The sequence below is a fragment of the Lipotes vexillifer genome, unplaced genomic scaffold (genome assembly GCF_000442215.2).
Source record: "Lipotes vexillifer unplaced genomic scaffold, Lipotes_vexillifer_v1.1 scaffold189, whole genome shotgun sequence".
In the NCBI taxonomy this organism is placed as follows: domain Eukaryota; kingdom Metazoa; phylum Chordata; class Mammalia; order Artiodactyla; family Lipotidae; genus Lipotes; species Lipotes vexillifer.
This window is the reverse complement of record NW_006785816.1, coordinates 819772-833173: the sequence shown is the minus strand read 5'-3', so window position 1 is coordinate 833173 and position 13402 is coordinate 819772. Positions and strand designations below refer to the sequence as shown.

The following is a 13402-nucleotide window of genomic DNA, read 5'->3' as shown; positions in this document are numbered from 1 at the left end:
CAAACGGCGAAAATCTCCCAGAGTTCTCCATCAAACCACCAGCACCCAGCTTCACTCGACGACCGGCAAGATACAGTGCTGGACACCCTATGCCAAACAACTAGCAAAACAGGAATACAACGCCAGCCATTAGCAGAAAGGCTGCCTAAAATCATAATAAATCCACAGACACCCCAAAACACACCACCAGACGTGGACCTGCCCACCAGAAAGACAAGATCCAACCTCATCCACCAGAACACAGGCACTAGTCCCCTCCACCAGGAAGCCTACACAACCCACTGAACCAACCTTAGCCACTGGGGACAGACACGAAAAACAACGGGAACTACGAACCTGCAGCCTGCAAAAAGGAGACCCCAAACACAGTGGGATAAACAAAATGAGAAGACAGAAAAACACAGAGCAGAAGAAGGAGCAAGATAAAAAACCACCAGACCTAACAATTGAAGAAGAAATAGGCAGTCTACCTGAAAAAGATCAGAATAATGATAGTAAAGATCATCCAAAATCTTGGAAATAGAATACAGAAAATGCAAGGAACATTTAACAAGGACCTGGAAGAACTAAAGATGAAACAAACAACGACAAACAACACAATTTAATGAAAAATATTCTAGATGGGATCAATAGCAGAATAACTGAGGCAGAAGAACGGATAAGTGACCTGGAAGATAAAATAGTGGAAATAACTACTGCAGAGCGGAATAAAGAAAAAAGAATGAAAAGAACTGAGGACAGTCTCAGAGACCTCTGGGACAACATTAAACGTACCAACATTCAAATTATAGGGGTTCCAGAAGAAGAGACAAAGAAAGGGACTGAGAAAATATTTGAAGAGATTATAGTTGAAAACTTCCCTAATATGGGAAAGGAAACAGTTAATCAAGTCCAGGAAGTACAGAGTCCCATACAGGATAAATCCAAGGAGAAATACATTAAACAAGATGGACTTAATTGATATTTATAGGACATTCCATCCAAAACCAACAGAATACACATTTTTCTCAAGTGCTCATGGAACATTCTCCAGGATAGATCATATCTTGGGTCACAAATGAAGCCTTGGTAAATTTAAGAAAATTGAAATTGTATCAAGTATCTTCTCCGACCACAATGCTATGAGACTAGATATCAATTACAGGAAAAGATCTGTAAATAATACAAACACATTGAGGATAAACAATACACTACTTAATAACGAAGTGATCACTGAAGAAATCAAAGATGGAATAAAGAAATACCTAGAAACAAATGACAATGGAGACACGACGACCCAAAACCTATGGGATGCAGCAAAAGCAGTTCTAAGAGGGAACTTTATAGCAGTACAAGCCCACCTTAAGAAACAGAAAACATCTCGAATAAACCACCTAACCTTGCACCTAAAGCAATTAGAGAAAAAAGAACAAAAAACCCCCCAAAGTTAACAAAAAGAAAGAAATCATTAAAATCAGATCAGAAATAAATGAAACAGAAATGAAGGAAACAATAGCAAAGATCAATAAAACTAAAAGCTGGTTCTTTGAGAAGATAAACAAAACAGATAAACCATTAGCCAGACTCATCAAGAAAAAAAGGGAGAAGACTCAAATCAACAGAATTAGAAATGAAAAAGGAGAAGTAACAACTGACACTGCAGAAATACAAAAAATCATGAGGGATTACTACAAGCAACTCTATGCCAATAAAATGGACAACCTAGAAGAAATGGACAAATTCACAGAAATGCACAACCTGCGTGCCAAGACTGAATCAGGAAGAAACAGAAAATACGAACAGACCAATCACAAGCACTGAAATTGAAACGGTGATTAAAAATCTTCCAACAAACAAAAGCCCAAGACCACAGGCGAATTCTGGCAAACATTTAGAGAAGAGCTAACTAACACCTATTCTTCTCAAACTCTTACAAAATATAGCAGAGGGAGCAACACTCCCAAACTCATTCTACAAGGCCAACATCACCTCGATACCAAAACCAGACAAGCATGTCACAAAGAAAGAAAACCACACGCCAATATCACTGATGAACATAGATGCAAAAATCCTCAACAAAATACTAGCAAACAGAATCCAACAGCACATTAAAAAGATTGTACACCATGATCAAGTGGGGTTTATTCCAGGAATGTAAGGATTCTTCAATATACGCAAAACAATGTGATACACCATATTAACAAATTTTAGGAGAAAAACCATATGAGCAACTCAATAGATGCAGAGAAAGCTTTCGACAAAATTCAACACCCATTTATGATAAAAACCCTGCAGAAAGTAGGCATAGAGGGAACTTTCCTCAACATTATAAAGGCCATATGTGACAAACCCACAGCCACATCGTCCTCAATGGTGAAAAACTGAAAGCATTTCCACTAAGATCAGGAACAAGACAAGGTTGCCCACTCTCACCACTCTTATTCAACATAGTTTTGGACGTTTTACCAAAGCAATCAGAGAAGAAAAGGAAATAAAAGGAATCCAAATCAGAAAAGAAGAAGTAAAGCTGTCACTGTTTGCAGGTGACATGATACTATACATAGAGAATCCTAAAGATGCCACCAGAAAACTGCTAGAGCTAATCAATGAATTTGGTAAAGTTGCAGGATATAAAATTAATGCATAGAAATCTCTGACATTCCTACACACTAATGATGAAAAATCTGAATGTGAAATCAAGAAAGCACTACCATTTACCATTGCAACAAAAAGAGTAAAATATCTAGGAATAAACCTACCTAAGGAGACAAAAGACCTGTATGCAGAAAATTATAAGACACTGATGAAAGAAATTAAAGATGATACAAATAGATGGAGAGATATACCATGTTCTTGGATTGGAAGAATCAACATTGTGAAAATGACTCTACTACCCAAAGCAATCTACAGATTCAATGCAATCCCTATCAAACTACCACTGGCATTTTTCACAGAGCTAGAACAAAACATTTCACAATTTGTATGGAAACACAAAAGACCCCGAATAGCCAAAGCAATCTTGAGAACGAAAAACGGAGCTGGAGGAATCAGGCTCCCTGACTTCAGACTATACTACAGAGCTACAGTAATCAAGACAGTATGGTACTGGCACAAACACAGAAATACAGATCAATGGAACAGGACAGAAAACCCAGAGATAAACCCACCCACATATGGTGACCTTATCTTTGAGAAAGGAGGCAGGAATGTACAGTGGAGAAAGGACAGCCTCTTCAATACGTGGTGCTGGGAAAACTGAACAGGTACATGTAAAAGTATGAGATGAGATCACTCCCTAACACCATACACAAAAATAAGCTCAAAATGGATTAAAGACCTAAATGTAAGGCCAGAAACTATCAAACTCTTAGAGGAAAACATAGGCAGAACACTCTATGACATAAATCACAGCAAGATCCTTCTTGACCCATCTCCTAGAGTAATGGAGATAAAAACAAAAATAAACAAATGGGACCTAATGAAACTTCAAAGCTTTTGCACAGCAAAGGAAACCATAAACAAGACCAAAAGACAACCCTCAGAGTGGGAGAAAATATTTCCAAATGAAGCAACTGACAAAGGATTAGTTTCCAAAATTTACAAGCAGCTCATGCAGCTCAATAACAAAAAACAACCCAATCCAAAAATGGGCAGAAGACCGAAATAGACATTTCTCCAAAGAAGATATACAGACTGTCAACAAACACATGAAAGAATGCTCAACATCATTAATCATTAGAGAAATGCAAATCAAAACTACAATGAGATATCATCTCACACCAGTCAGAATGGCCATCATCAAAAAATCTAGAAACAATAAATGCTGGAGAGGGTGTGGAGAAAAGGGAACACTCTTGCACTGCTGGTGGGAATGTGAATTGGTTCAGCCACTATGGAGAACAGTATGGAGGTTCCTTAAAAAACTACAAATAGAACTACCATATGACCCAGCAATCCCACTACTAGGTATATACCCTGAGGAAACCAGAATTCAGAAAGAGTCATGTACCAAAATGTTCATTGCAGCTCTATTTACAATAGCCCGGAGATGGAAACAACCTAAGTGCCCATCGTCGGATGAATGGATAAAGAAGATGTGGCACATATATACAATGGAATATTACTCAGCCATAAAAAGAAACGAAATTGAGCTATTTGTAATGAGGTGGATAGACCTAGAGTCTGTCATACAGAGTGAAGTAAGTCAGAAAGAGAAGGACAAATACCGTATGCTAACACATATATATGGAATTTAAGAAAAAAAAATGTTATGAAGAACCTAGGGGTAAAACAGGAATAAAGACAGAGACCTACTGGAGAACAGACTTGAGGATATGGGGAGGGGGAAGGGTGAGCTGTGTTAGGGTGAGAGAGAGACATGGACATATATATACTAACAAACGTAAGGTAGATAGCCAGTGGGAAGCAGCCGCATGGCACAGGGAAACCGGCTCGGTTCTTTGTGGCTGTCTGGAGGGGAGGGATAGGGAGGGTGGGAGGGAGGGAGACAAAGAGGGAAGAGATATGGGAACATATGTATATGTATAACTGATTCACTCTGTTATAAAGCAGAAACTAACACACCATTGTAAAGCAATTATACCCCAATAAAGATGTTAAAAAAATACCATATGATATTGCTTATATGTTGAATCTAAAAGAAGAAAAATGATACAAATGAACTTAGTTACAAAAAGATTCATAGACTCAGAAAACAAATTTATGGTTACCAAAGGGGAAAGGTGGGTGGGGGGAGGGATAAATTAGGAGTTTGGGATTAACATATACACGCTACTATACATAAAATTGATAATTAACAAGGATCTACTGTATAGCACAGGGAACTCAATACTCTGTAATAACCTATATGGGAAAAGAATCTGAAGGAGAATAGACATATGTATAACTAAATCAGTCTTCTGTATACCTGAAACTAACACAATGTTGTAAATCAACTATATTCCAATATAAAATAAAAATTAAAGAAGCAGCTGTGGTATATATATATGCATAGGACTACTACTCAGCCACAGAAAAGAACACAATTCTGCCATGTGCAGCAACGTGGATGGACTTGGAGGGCACTATGCTAAGTGAAGAAGCCAGACAGAGATCAATACTGCATGACATCGCTTATATGTGGATCTAAAAAAACAAACTAGCGAATATAGCATAAAAGAAGCAAACTCACACATATAAAGAACAAACCAGTGGCTACCAGTGGGAGAGGTGCAGTATAGGAGTGGGGGAGTGGGAGGTACAAAGTACTGGCTGTAAGACAGGATCAAGAATGTATTGTACAACATGGAGAATATAGCCAATATTCTATAGTATCTGTAAGTGGAAAGTAATCTTTAAAATTGCATAACATTTAAAAATTTTAAAATATAAAAATACATAAACACCCCCTTAAAAAATCCCAAATCCTGAGATTAGAATCCTGTGGTTCCAAATCCTGAGATTCTAAATCTCAACAAGCTTTTTGTGAAGCATGATAAACTGATTCTGAATTGTATGTGGAAAAGCAAAGAGTCAAGAATAACCATAATATTCCAAAAGAACAAAGTCAAGTAAATATGATCAAAATATCATGTTTAACATATGACATGGGCACCAAAAAACAAGCAGGTCGATAGAACAGAAGATATCAGAAAGACTCATGCATAAAATGAAACGTGATATGATACAGGCGGCACTACATATGGGGAAAATTTGATTATTCAATAAATTATGCTGAGACAACTGATTATCCACATGTGAAAAAAACAGAACTGAATCTTTTCCTCACATCATACATAAGTCAATTCCAGGTGGAATAAGAACTTGGAACTATATAAGAAAATAAATGTATCTTCATGGCCTTCAAGTAGAAGGGAAATCTTAAATAAGACCAAAAAACCCCACAACCATGATGGAAAAGATACATTTACTGAACTTTATAAAACTTTATAAAACATTTATAAAAACTTCTGTTCATTAAAATACACCATAAAGAGAGTAAAAAAAATGCAAGGCACAAACTGCAAACAGGTTATCTGCATACAATTAAAACAATCAATAAAAACATATATTATAAACTTCCATAAACCAATAAAGATGAAAAACAATCCAATGGAGAAATGGGGAAAAGATATTGTTGAGTTAAAAAAAATACAAGAAATATACATAATATGTTAAATAAAAGTTCAAGCAGAATTAAATACACCATTTAAATATGTATTTATCATAAAATTATTCATAAAACAAAGGAAATAACAAAATTCAGAACAGTGGTTCTCTTAAGAGGGAGGATGAAATCAGGGAAAAATATAGGGGTCTTCAATGATAACAGCAATGTGCTATTTCTTCAGCTGACTGATCAGCAGGTGCACTGCTGATCATTAATATTCTTTCCACCTTAAGTGAATGTTATGATGTTTTTGTGTATGAAGCTTCATTTTAAAAGCTGACAGACCTTTTGTACAGGAAGCTGAAAGCAGTTTCTAAGGCTTTGCTCCTTTTAAAGCAGAGCTTCTCTCTCAAAAATCATTAATTAGTGAAATAGATAGAAGCAGAGTTCCTCTGGGGAAGTGTGGGAGAATGAGATGGGCCCAAACTTCCTACCTCCTCCCCACTCCAACACACACACACAAAACCTGCACTCCGCTTCAGAGGAACATACGGGTTGGGGGTGGGGAAGTCTGTATGAAAATCTCTTCCAATCTTGAAATTCTTTGATATTATGTGCTAAACCATAATGCCCATGAAGCCTTCGCTTGATTTCACTTGTATGTACTTCTTAAAAGGCCAGATAGCACAGGAGCATTTGAAACATCTACATGCACATTCCTTAACTTCTAATCAAATTGTAACCACATCAAATTGTAATTGCTTCAGTGTGTTACTGTATGAAACACGGTCTTTTCCTAAATATCAGCTTGATTACACTAGCCTTGGCATTTTTAGTTATTATGTCGACATAGCTGTCACTCTAATACACTCATTTGTCTTATTTAATTGGCACATTTCTCAGGGTTACCAAATTGGCAATTTAAGACACGCTTAAATTGGTGAGCTCCAAGGATCTTAGGTTTCCTGAATGAAAAACATTATGCTCAGTTTTAATTAGTCTGAAAAAAAAACTCAAGAAAACATTCCTAGAGTCCTTAATAGGTTTGTTTCTAAGAACCACACTTTCTCTACAAATTGTGAAATTTTTTGTTCTAGTTCTGTGAAAAATGCCATTGGTAGTTTGATACGGATTGCACTGAATCTGTAGATTGCTTTGGGTAGTATAGTCATTTTCACAACGTTGATTCTTCCAATCCAAGAACATGGTATATCTCTCCATCTGTTTGTATCATCCTTAATTTCTTTCATCAGTGTCTTATAGTTTTCTATAAGACCTTTCTATACAGGTCTTTTGTCTCTTTAGGTAGGTTTATTCCTAGGTATTTTATTCTTTTTGTTCCAATGGTAAATGGGAGGATGCTCAACATCACTAACCATTAGAGAAATGCAAATCAAAACTACAATGAGGTATCACCTCACACCAGTCAGAATGGCCATCATCAAAAAATCTACAAACAGTAAATGCTAGAGAGGGTGTGGAGAAAAGGGAACCCTCTTGCACTGCTGGTGGGAATGTAAATTGATACAGCCACTATGGAGAACAGTATGGAGGTTCCTTAAAAAAACTAAAAATGGAACTACCGTATGACCCAGCAATTCCACTACTGGGCATATACCCTTAGAAAACCATAATTCAAAAAGAGTCATGTACCACAATGTTCACTGCAGCTCTATGTACAATATCCAGGACATGGAAGCAACCTAAGTGTCCACTGACAGATGAATGCATAAAGAAGATGTGGCACATATATACAATGGAATATTACTCAGCCATAAAAAGAAATGAAATTATCTGTAGTGAGGTGGATGGACCTAGAGTCTGTCATACAGAGTGAAGTAAGTCAGAAACAGAAAAACAAATACCGTGTGCTAACACATATATATGGAATCTAAAAAAAAAGAAAAGAAAAAGGTTCTGAAGTACCTAGCAGGACAGGAAAGATGCAGATGTAGAGAATGGACTTGAGGACATGGGGAGGGGGAAAGGTAAGCTTGGACGAAGTGAGAGAGTGGCATGGACATATATACACTACCAAATGTAAAACAGATAGCTAGTGGGAAGCAGCCACATAGCACAGGGAGATCAGCTCGGTGCTTTGTGACCACCTAGAGGGGTGGGATAGGGAGGGAGGGAGACAGACACAAGAGGGAGGAGAAATGGGGATATATGTATATGTATAGCTGATTCACTTTGTTATAAAGCAGAAACTAACACACCATTGTAAGGCAATTATACCCCAATAAAAATGTTAGGAAAAAAAAGAACCACCCTTTCTGTTAATCAGTTAATTTGGAAAGACTGTAAAAATAAGCCTTTAAAAATAATTTTTAAAAAAATTTAATCAGAAATAAAATAAACAGTAAAGGGACATTCTCAAATGAGTGTCTGGCACATAGGGATTCCAATGCACTCATCAGATGAACAAACCAGAAAAAGAACTTAAGTAAAAATGTGAAATTAATTTACCAGCTAAGTTTCTTTTTTTGGTTTTTACCACTACCTATTTTGTCAAATAACCTCAGACAATGTAACACTTGAGATTACCTAGGTTCACACCTCAAAGTTACAACAGAAGTTTTATTCTATAATTTTTTTCATTCAAAGCTACAAACTTACTAAAAAAAATTGCCTTAAACTCCTTGTTCCAAGGCCTACAGCCCAGGCAAACAAAGAAGGACTAGGACATATTTTTCACTAAGACTGGAAAAATCCCAAAGGACATAACCAAAAATAAGTCTAAAATATTCTCTTCACTTATAAAGAACAATATTGTAAGTATTACAAGACAGCTGCTTGTTATGGCAGATTTGAAAAACTTATTTCTAATTTCAAACCCTTCCACCAGCTAATTGCCTACATTTTTAAGAAAAAAAACTGACATTTTGAATAAAACTTAAAAAGCAAACCTATTATCATGATTTTCATTTGAATCAAATAAGAAACTGGTTAAAATCTAGTTTCTAGAAAAGAGTACAATAGCTTAGATATACACAGTCACATCCTTTGGTTGCAAAATACTTAAAATAGAAACCTGTTTTCCTCATCTGAAAAATTAATTCATAGCTGTTTTGCTGTTTAACATTCTGTTATTTTTGAAGTATCAACTTTTTATCCCTTAATTTTGAATGGATATTCCTGTGAATGGCCCTAAATCTAGGTAACCTGATACCTGTTAAAAGACCTACCTATGCACCTGGCAGGTAAAAGCCGCTGATCTTCAAGCCAAAGGATATAAGCAGAAAAAAAGAAGAAAATAAAAACACAATCTCCATAAAGGGAAAAGGATATTATCCTTTCATTCTATATAATTTTAAAGTTTTTAAGGATTACATACACCACCTACCACTTCTATGAAGATTCTCCAACAATAATTTAGGTTATTCTTCCCCCCAATCAATGTTTTATGTGTCTGTTTAAAGCGGCATCTTAACCAGGTACACACGTATTCAGTGCCTATATTCTACCCCATTACTTTATACTTACTTGCAGCCTGACAATGAAACCGAAATCCTCGTGGAATTTCACCTGTAATACAAAATATTTTATTGAGAGAAGCAGAAATCTGGAAGCTCTCTGGTTGTGCTACAGTAATATTCCACAGGATAACCAAATCATAACATAGGTCCTTGTTACTGCTATGTGAAATTACAGAAGATTAAACCCTCCTAGGGGAGTTTTTTCCTAACCAAAGCTATTATGACTATCAAAGAATCTTGGTATATTGTCTAAGCTACTTTAAAAAGCAAGTTATTCCTCACAGAGAAAGAAATACTAGGTAAAGAAAATTTGTGCTAAAGGAATCTTAGCCAGGGGTCCACGAAGAGGCCACAGGGATTCATGAGGCCCTTGATATAGCAAGGTATTTACGTATTTCTTGGAGGAAAAAAGTCTCCAAATTCTATTTTTTAATGTTTTACACCCATACAGAAAAAAGTGGTTTTTTGACATGTCCTAAGCAGCAACTCTCCTAAGTGTTAAGTAGGAAAATTTTTCTTGTTATCTCAAAACAAGGAAAAGTACTGGACTGTCCTAATGAATTTTAAAGCAATTGATAAAACTGAAGATGAAATTCTTCTTTTCCCAACCTCTTCTCCTTTACTCTTCCCCCTACACATGCCTCCCACTTACCTTTGAAGGTATAGTACTCCCTTAACTACTATTTACCAACTTGGGAATTGAATCAAATCCTATGTCTTCATTACTAATTGCTTTTGATGGGGTGGAGTAGTAGGAAGAAAAAATAGTGAGAATACCCAAGAGCCTATTAAATACTACGTTATTTCCATACCTTCTCATGCATTCCTTAGAAGAGGCCCCCAATAGGCATTGTCCCCAATTTATAGAGCTAATAGGTTCAGAAAGGATAAGTACTTTGCTCAAGGTTATAAGGCAATAGCAAGTTAAAAACTAGTGACTGTGGAGGTGAAGGATGGGGTAAAGAAAAGAGCAAAGGTATAAGAAGCTTTCAGGAAATTCTAAGATGTAAGACCACAAATAAGCAAATAGCAGTCTACACATTTTTCAAGCATTCTATCCACCCAACTCTAATGCTTACTTGAGGTTAAAAGACTAAACCAAAAACTCTGTGTCAACACTTAGTTCTAAAGTTTTTCATCCAATTATTATGAAGTCCTGTGTTACATTTTAAGAACTTACCTACACAACTGCTTTTAATAAAAATACTATTATCAAATAAGGTCAATGTAAAAAACAACTTTTAAAGATCTAGCATCTACTCTAATTGGCCACTTACCAGGATTTATAAAGCTGTGGAAATCTGCCATAATACCTTCTTGGAGAGAATATTTAACACAGCCTATTTCACAAGGGAGGAAGCGCTGTTCACAGTGAGGAGGTAGCTCGCCATGGCTAAAAATGTTCAAAAAATAAAAAATGCCTCCAAGCAGAGCTTAAAAAAAATAAAAAAGACAATACGAAAAGATGAGCATTTCGCATTTACCCCTTTGACAAAACCAAAAGTTTTAGAACCTTTCTCCTTGTGTTCCTATATCCCTAAATGAGCTGGAAAAGAGAAAATAAATCAGCTATACCAGGTAAATTAATCAATTTTTATAATTACACTTATCAAGGATTAAAGTAGTAACCACTCTTTGCATGAAGTAACAAAATTATTCAAACTTGCAGCCAGCTCTACGTAATTTAGCTGTACATAAGCCCTGAATCTCAGGAATGACTTAAGAAAAGCGGTGACCCATACTCAAAAAATAAGGGCTAGGGAAACAAAACCAAGTACAATCAGTGTAGAAAAACTCTGATATAAACTATGGACAATTTAGTTCACTCTTTACTTTTTACTAATATACACAAGACCACTTAAAGATTCTCTAAAGGAAGAAAGAAATGTAAGAATGTAAGGAGGTCTTATTTACCAGGATTGGCCACACTTAAGACTGCTGAAGATTAAATTTTTAACAAAGAACATATTTAATAAAAAACAGCCAGAAGGAATAGGAAGGACTCTGATTAGCTATGTTTTTATCTAGGCTAGCTCAATTTATCTTTACTTTTATAACAAGTGTATGTAACTGTCTAGCTATAAACACTTAAATCCAAAAAGTATGTTTAATAACATATGAAGTGGTAGAAAACAAGAGACCAGATTTTTGCAAAAAAAAAAAAAACTCCAGTGTTACTTCAACGAAACCACATTACCCGATCTTTTACAACTTTACTGCCATCGTGTTCAAACACCTGTAGTCAATTACTTTGAAAGGCAGAATCAAAATGAACAGAACACACGTTTACTGATCAATATATCATAGTATTTTAAGCACCCAAATTTATCTAAGCAAACATTTTAGGATTACTCTACCTTGATCACTTTTTAGAGACAAGCCTGACATATCCAGGGGTGAAACATTCTGCTTTGGTACAAGCATGCCTGGCCTCCTCAGTGGGGTGGAAACAGGTTTCTAAAGAAAAAGGTAATCATTGACCACATATTTAAACTCTCGCTGGGCACTTTATACCATATATTTAAATTTAGCAAAATAACTGCAAAACAACCCACAGATTACTTTGGTAACCTCTCCAGGCCAATAAACCCAATGAGTATATAAATAAATAATCGTCAATAAAACCAACACCCAAAGGCATACAATGGCAAAAATCTATAAATATTTTGTATCAAAAGGCTGAGTGGTAAATAACCACTCCAATTACCGCTGAAAGCCATTTGCCCACTACTGATAATCTAAACTAATCCTACTGGGTCACACAATACATGCCTGTCCAGTGCCAAAAAAATATCATTTCCCAGGACTTCCCTGGTGGCGCAGTGGTTAAGAATCCAACTGCCAATGCAGGGGATACGGGTTCGAGCCCTAGTCCGGGAAGACCCCACATGCCGCGGATCAACTAAGCCCGTGCGCCACAACTTGAGCCTGCGCTCTAGAGCCCACGAGCCACAACTACTGCAGCCCGCGTGCCTAGAGCCCGTGCTCCGCAAGAGAAGCCACCGCAATGGGAAGCCTGTGCACCACAACAAAGAGTAGGCCCCACTCACCGCAACTAGAGAAAGCCCGCGCACAGCAACAAAGACCCACTGCAGCCAAAAAATAAATAAATTTATTTTTAAAAAAAACATTTCCCAAAGTACTCTAATATTATTTGTTCTTCACTCAAAGTAAAAACCAGATTGTGCTGACTCCAAATCTCAATGACGTATACATACAACATGGCTTTCATTTTGAGGGGAGATGTCTTAAGACACTGTAGTGAGAAGAAAAAAAAAAATTATGGCTCACAAGAACAAATTCAACTGATTAGAGCGTCTACTCAAACATAAAGCCATAAAATAAAAATCTCTCAAACCTAAAACAAGCAAAACTCTCTCGAATTTCAATCCAATATTAACAGTTTATAATAAGAATAGAATTTTTGCTATGTAAGAATGGGAAGAACACAGAGGGAGGGGGGAAAATTCCATAACTACCTTGCCTTTTCTTGATATGAATCAGCAACAAATTTTATTTAGTGCTTTAACATCCTGCTACACAGAAATTAACCCAAATAAACTTTATACAACTCTTACCTGTAAGACACAAACATTCACAAACATCCACAAATCTTGTTATTTCCATACTTTAAACACAGGAACTGGCCTTGTTCCAGGTGTCATTCAAAAAGAGAGGGGGGGGGGCTTCCCTGGTGGCGCAGTGGTTGGGAGTCCGCCTGCCGATGCAGGGGACACGGGTTCGCGCCCGGTCTGGGAGGATCCCGCATGCCGCGGAGCGGCTGGGCCCGTGAGCCATGGCCGCTGAGCCTGCGCGTCCGGAGCCTGTGCTCCGC

General features: G+C 36.8%; 1 protein-coding gene across 4 annotated transcripts in view; it reads right to left on the bottom strand.

Moving 5' to 3' along the window:
* Positions 1-13402, bottom strand: part of MAEL (maelstrom spermatogenic transposon silencer) — a 73313-nt gene that overhangs the window by 46344 nt on the left and 13567 nt on the right. For 3 of the 4 annotated variants that reach the window (XM_007458092.1, XM_007458089.1, XM_007458091.1), the window contains 3 exons: positions 11925-12024; positions 10845-11000; positions 9575-9616 (listed from right to left, as the gene is read on the bottom strand). In XM_007458092.1, the coding sequence (XP_007458154.1) occupies positions 9575-9616; positions 10845-11000; positions 11925-12024 (298 nt within the window). The remainder of the gene's footprint in view (positions 1-9574; positions 9617-10844; positions 11001-11924; positions 12025-13402) is intronic. The other variant, XM_007458090.1, reaches the window with a different exon arrangement.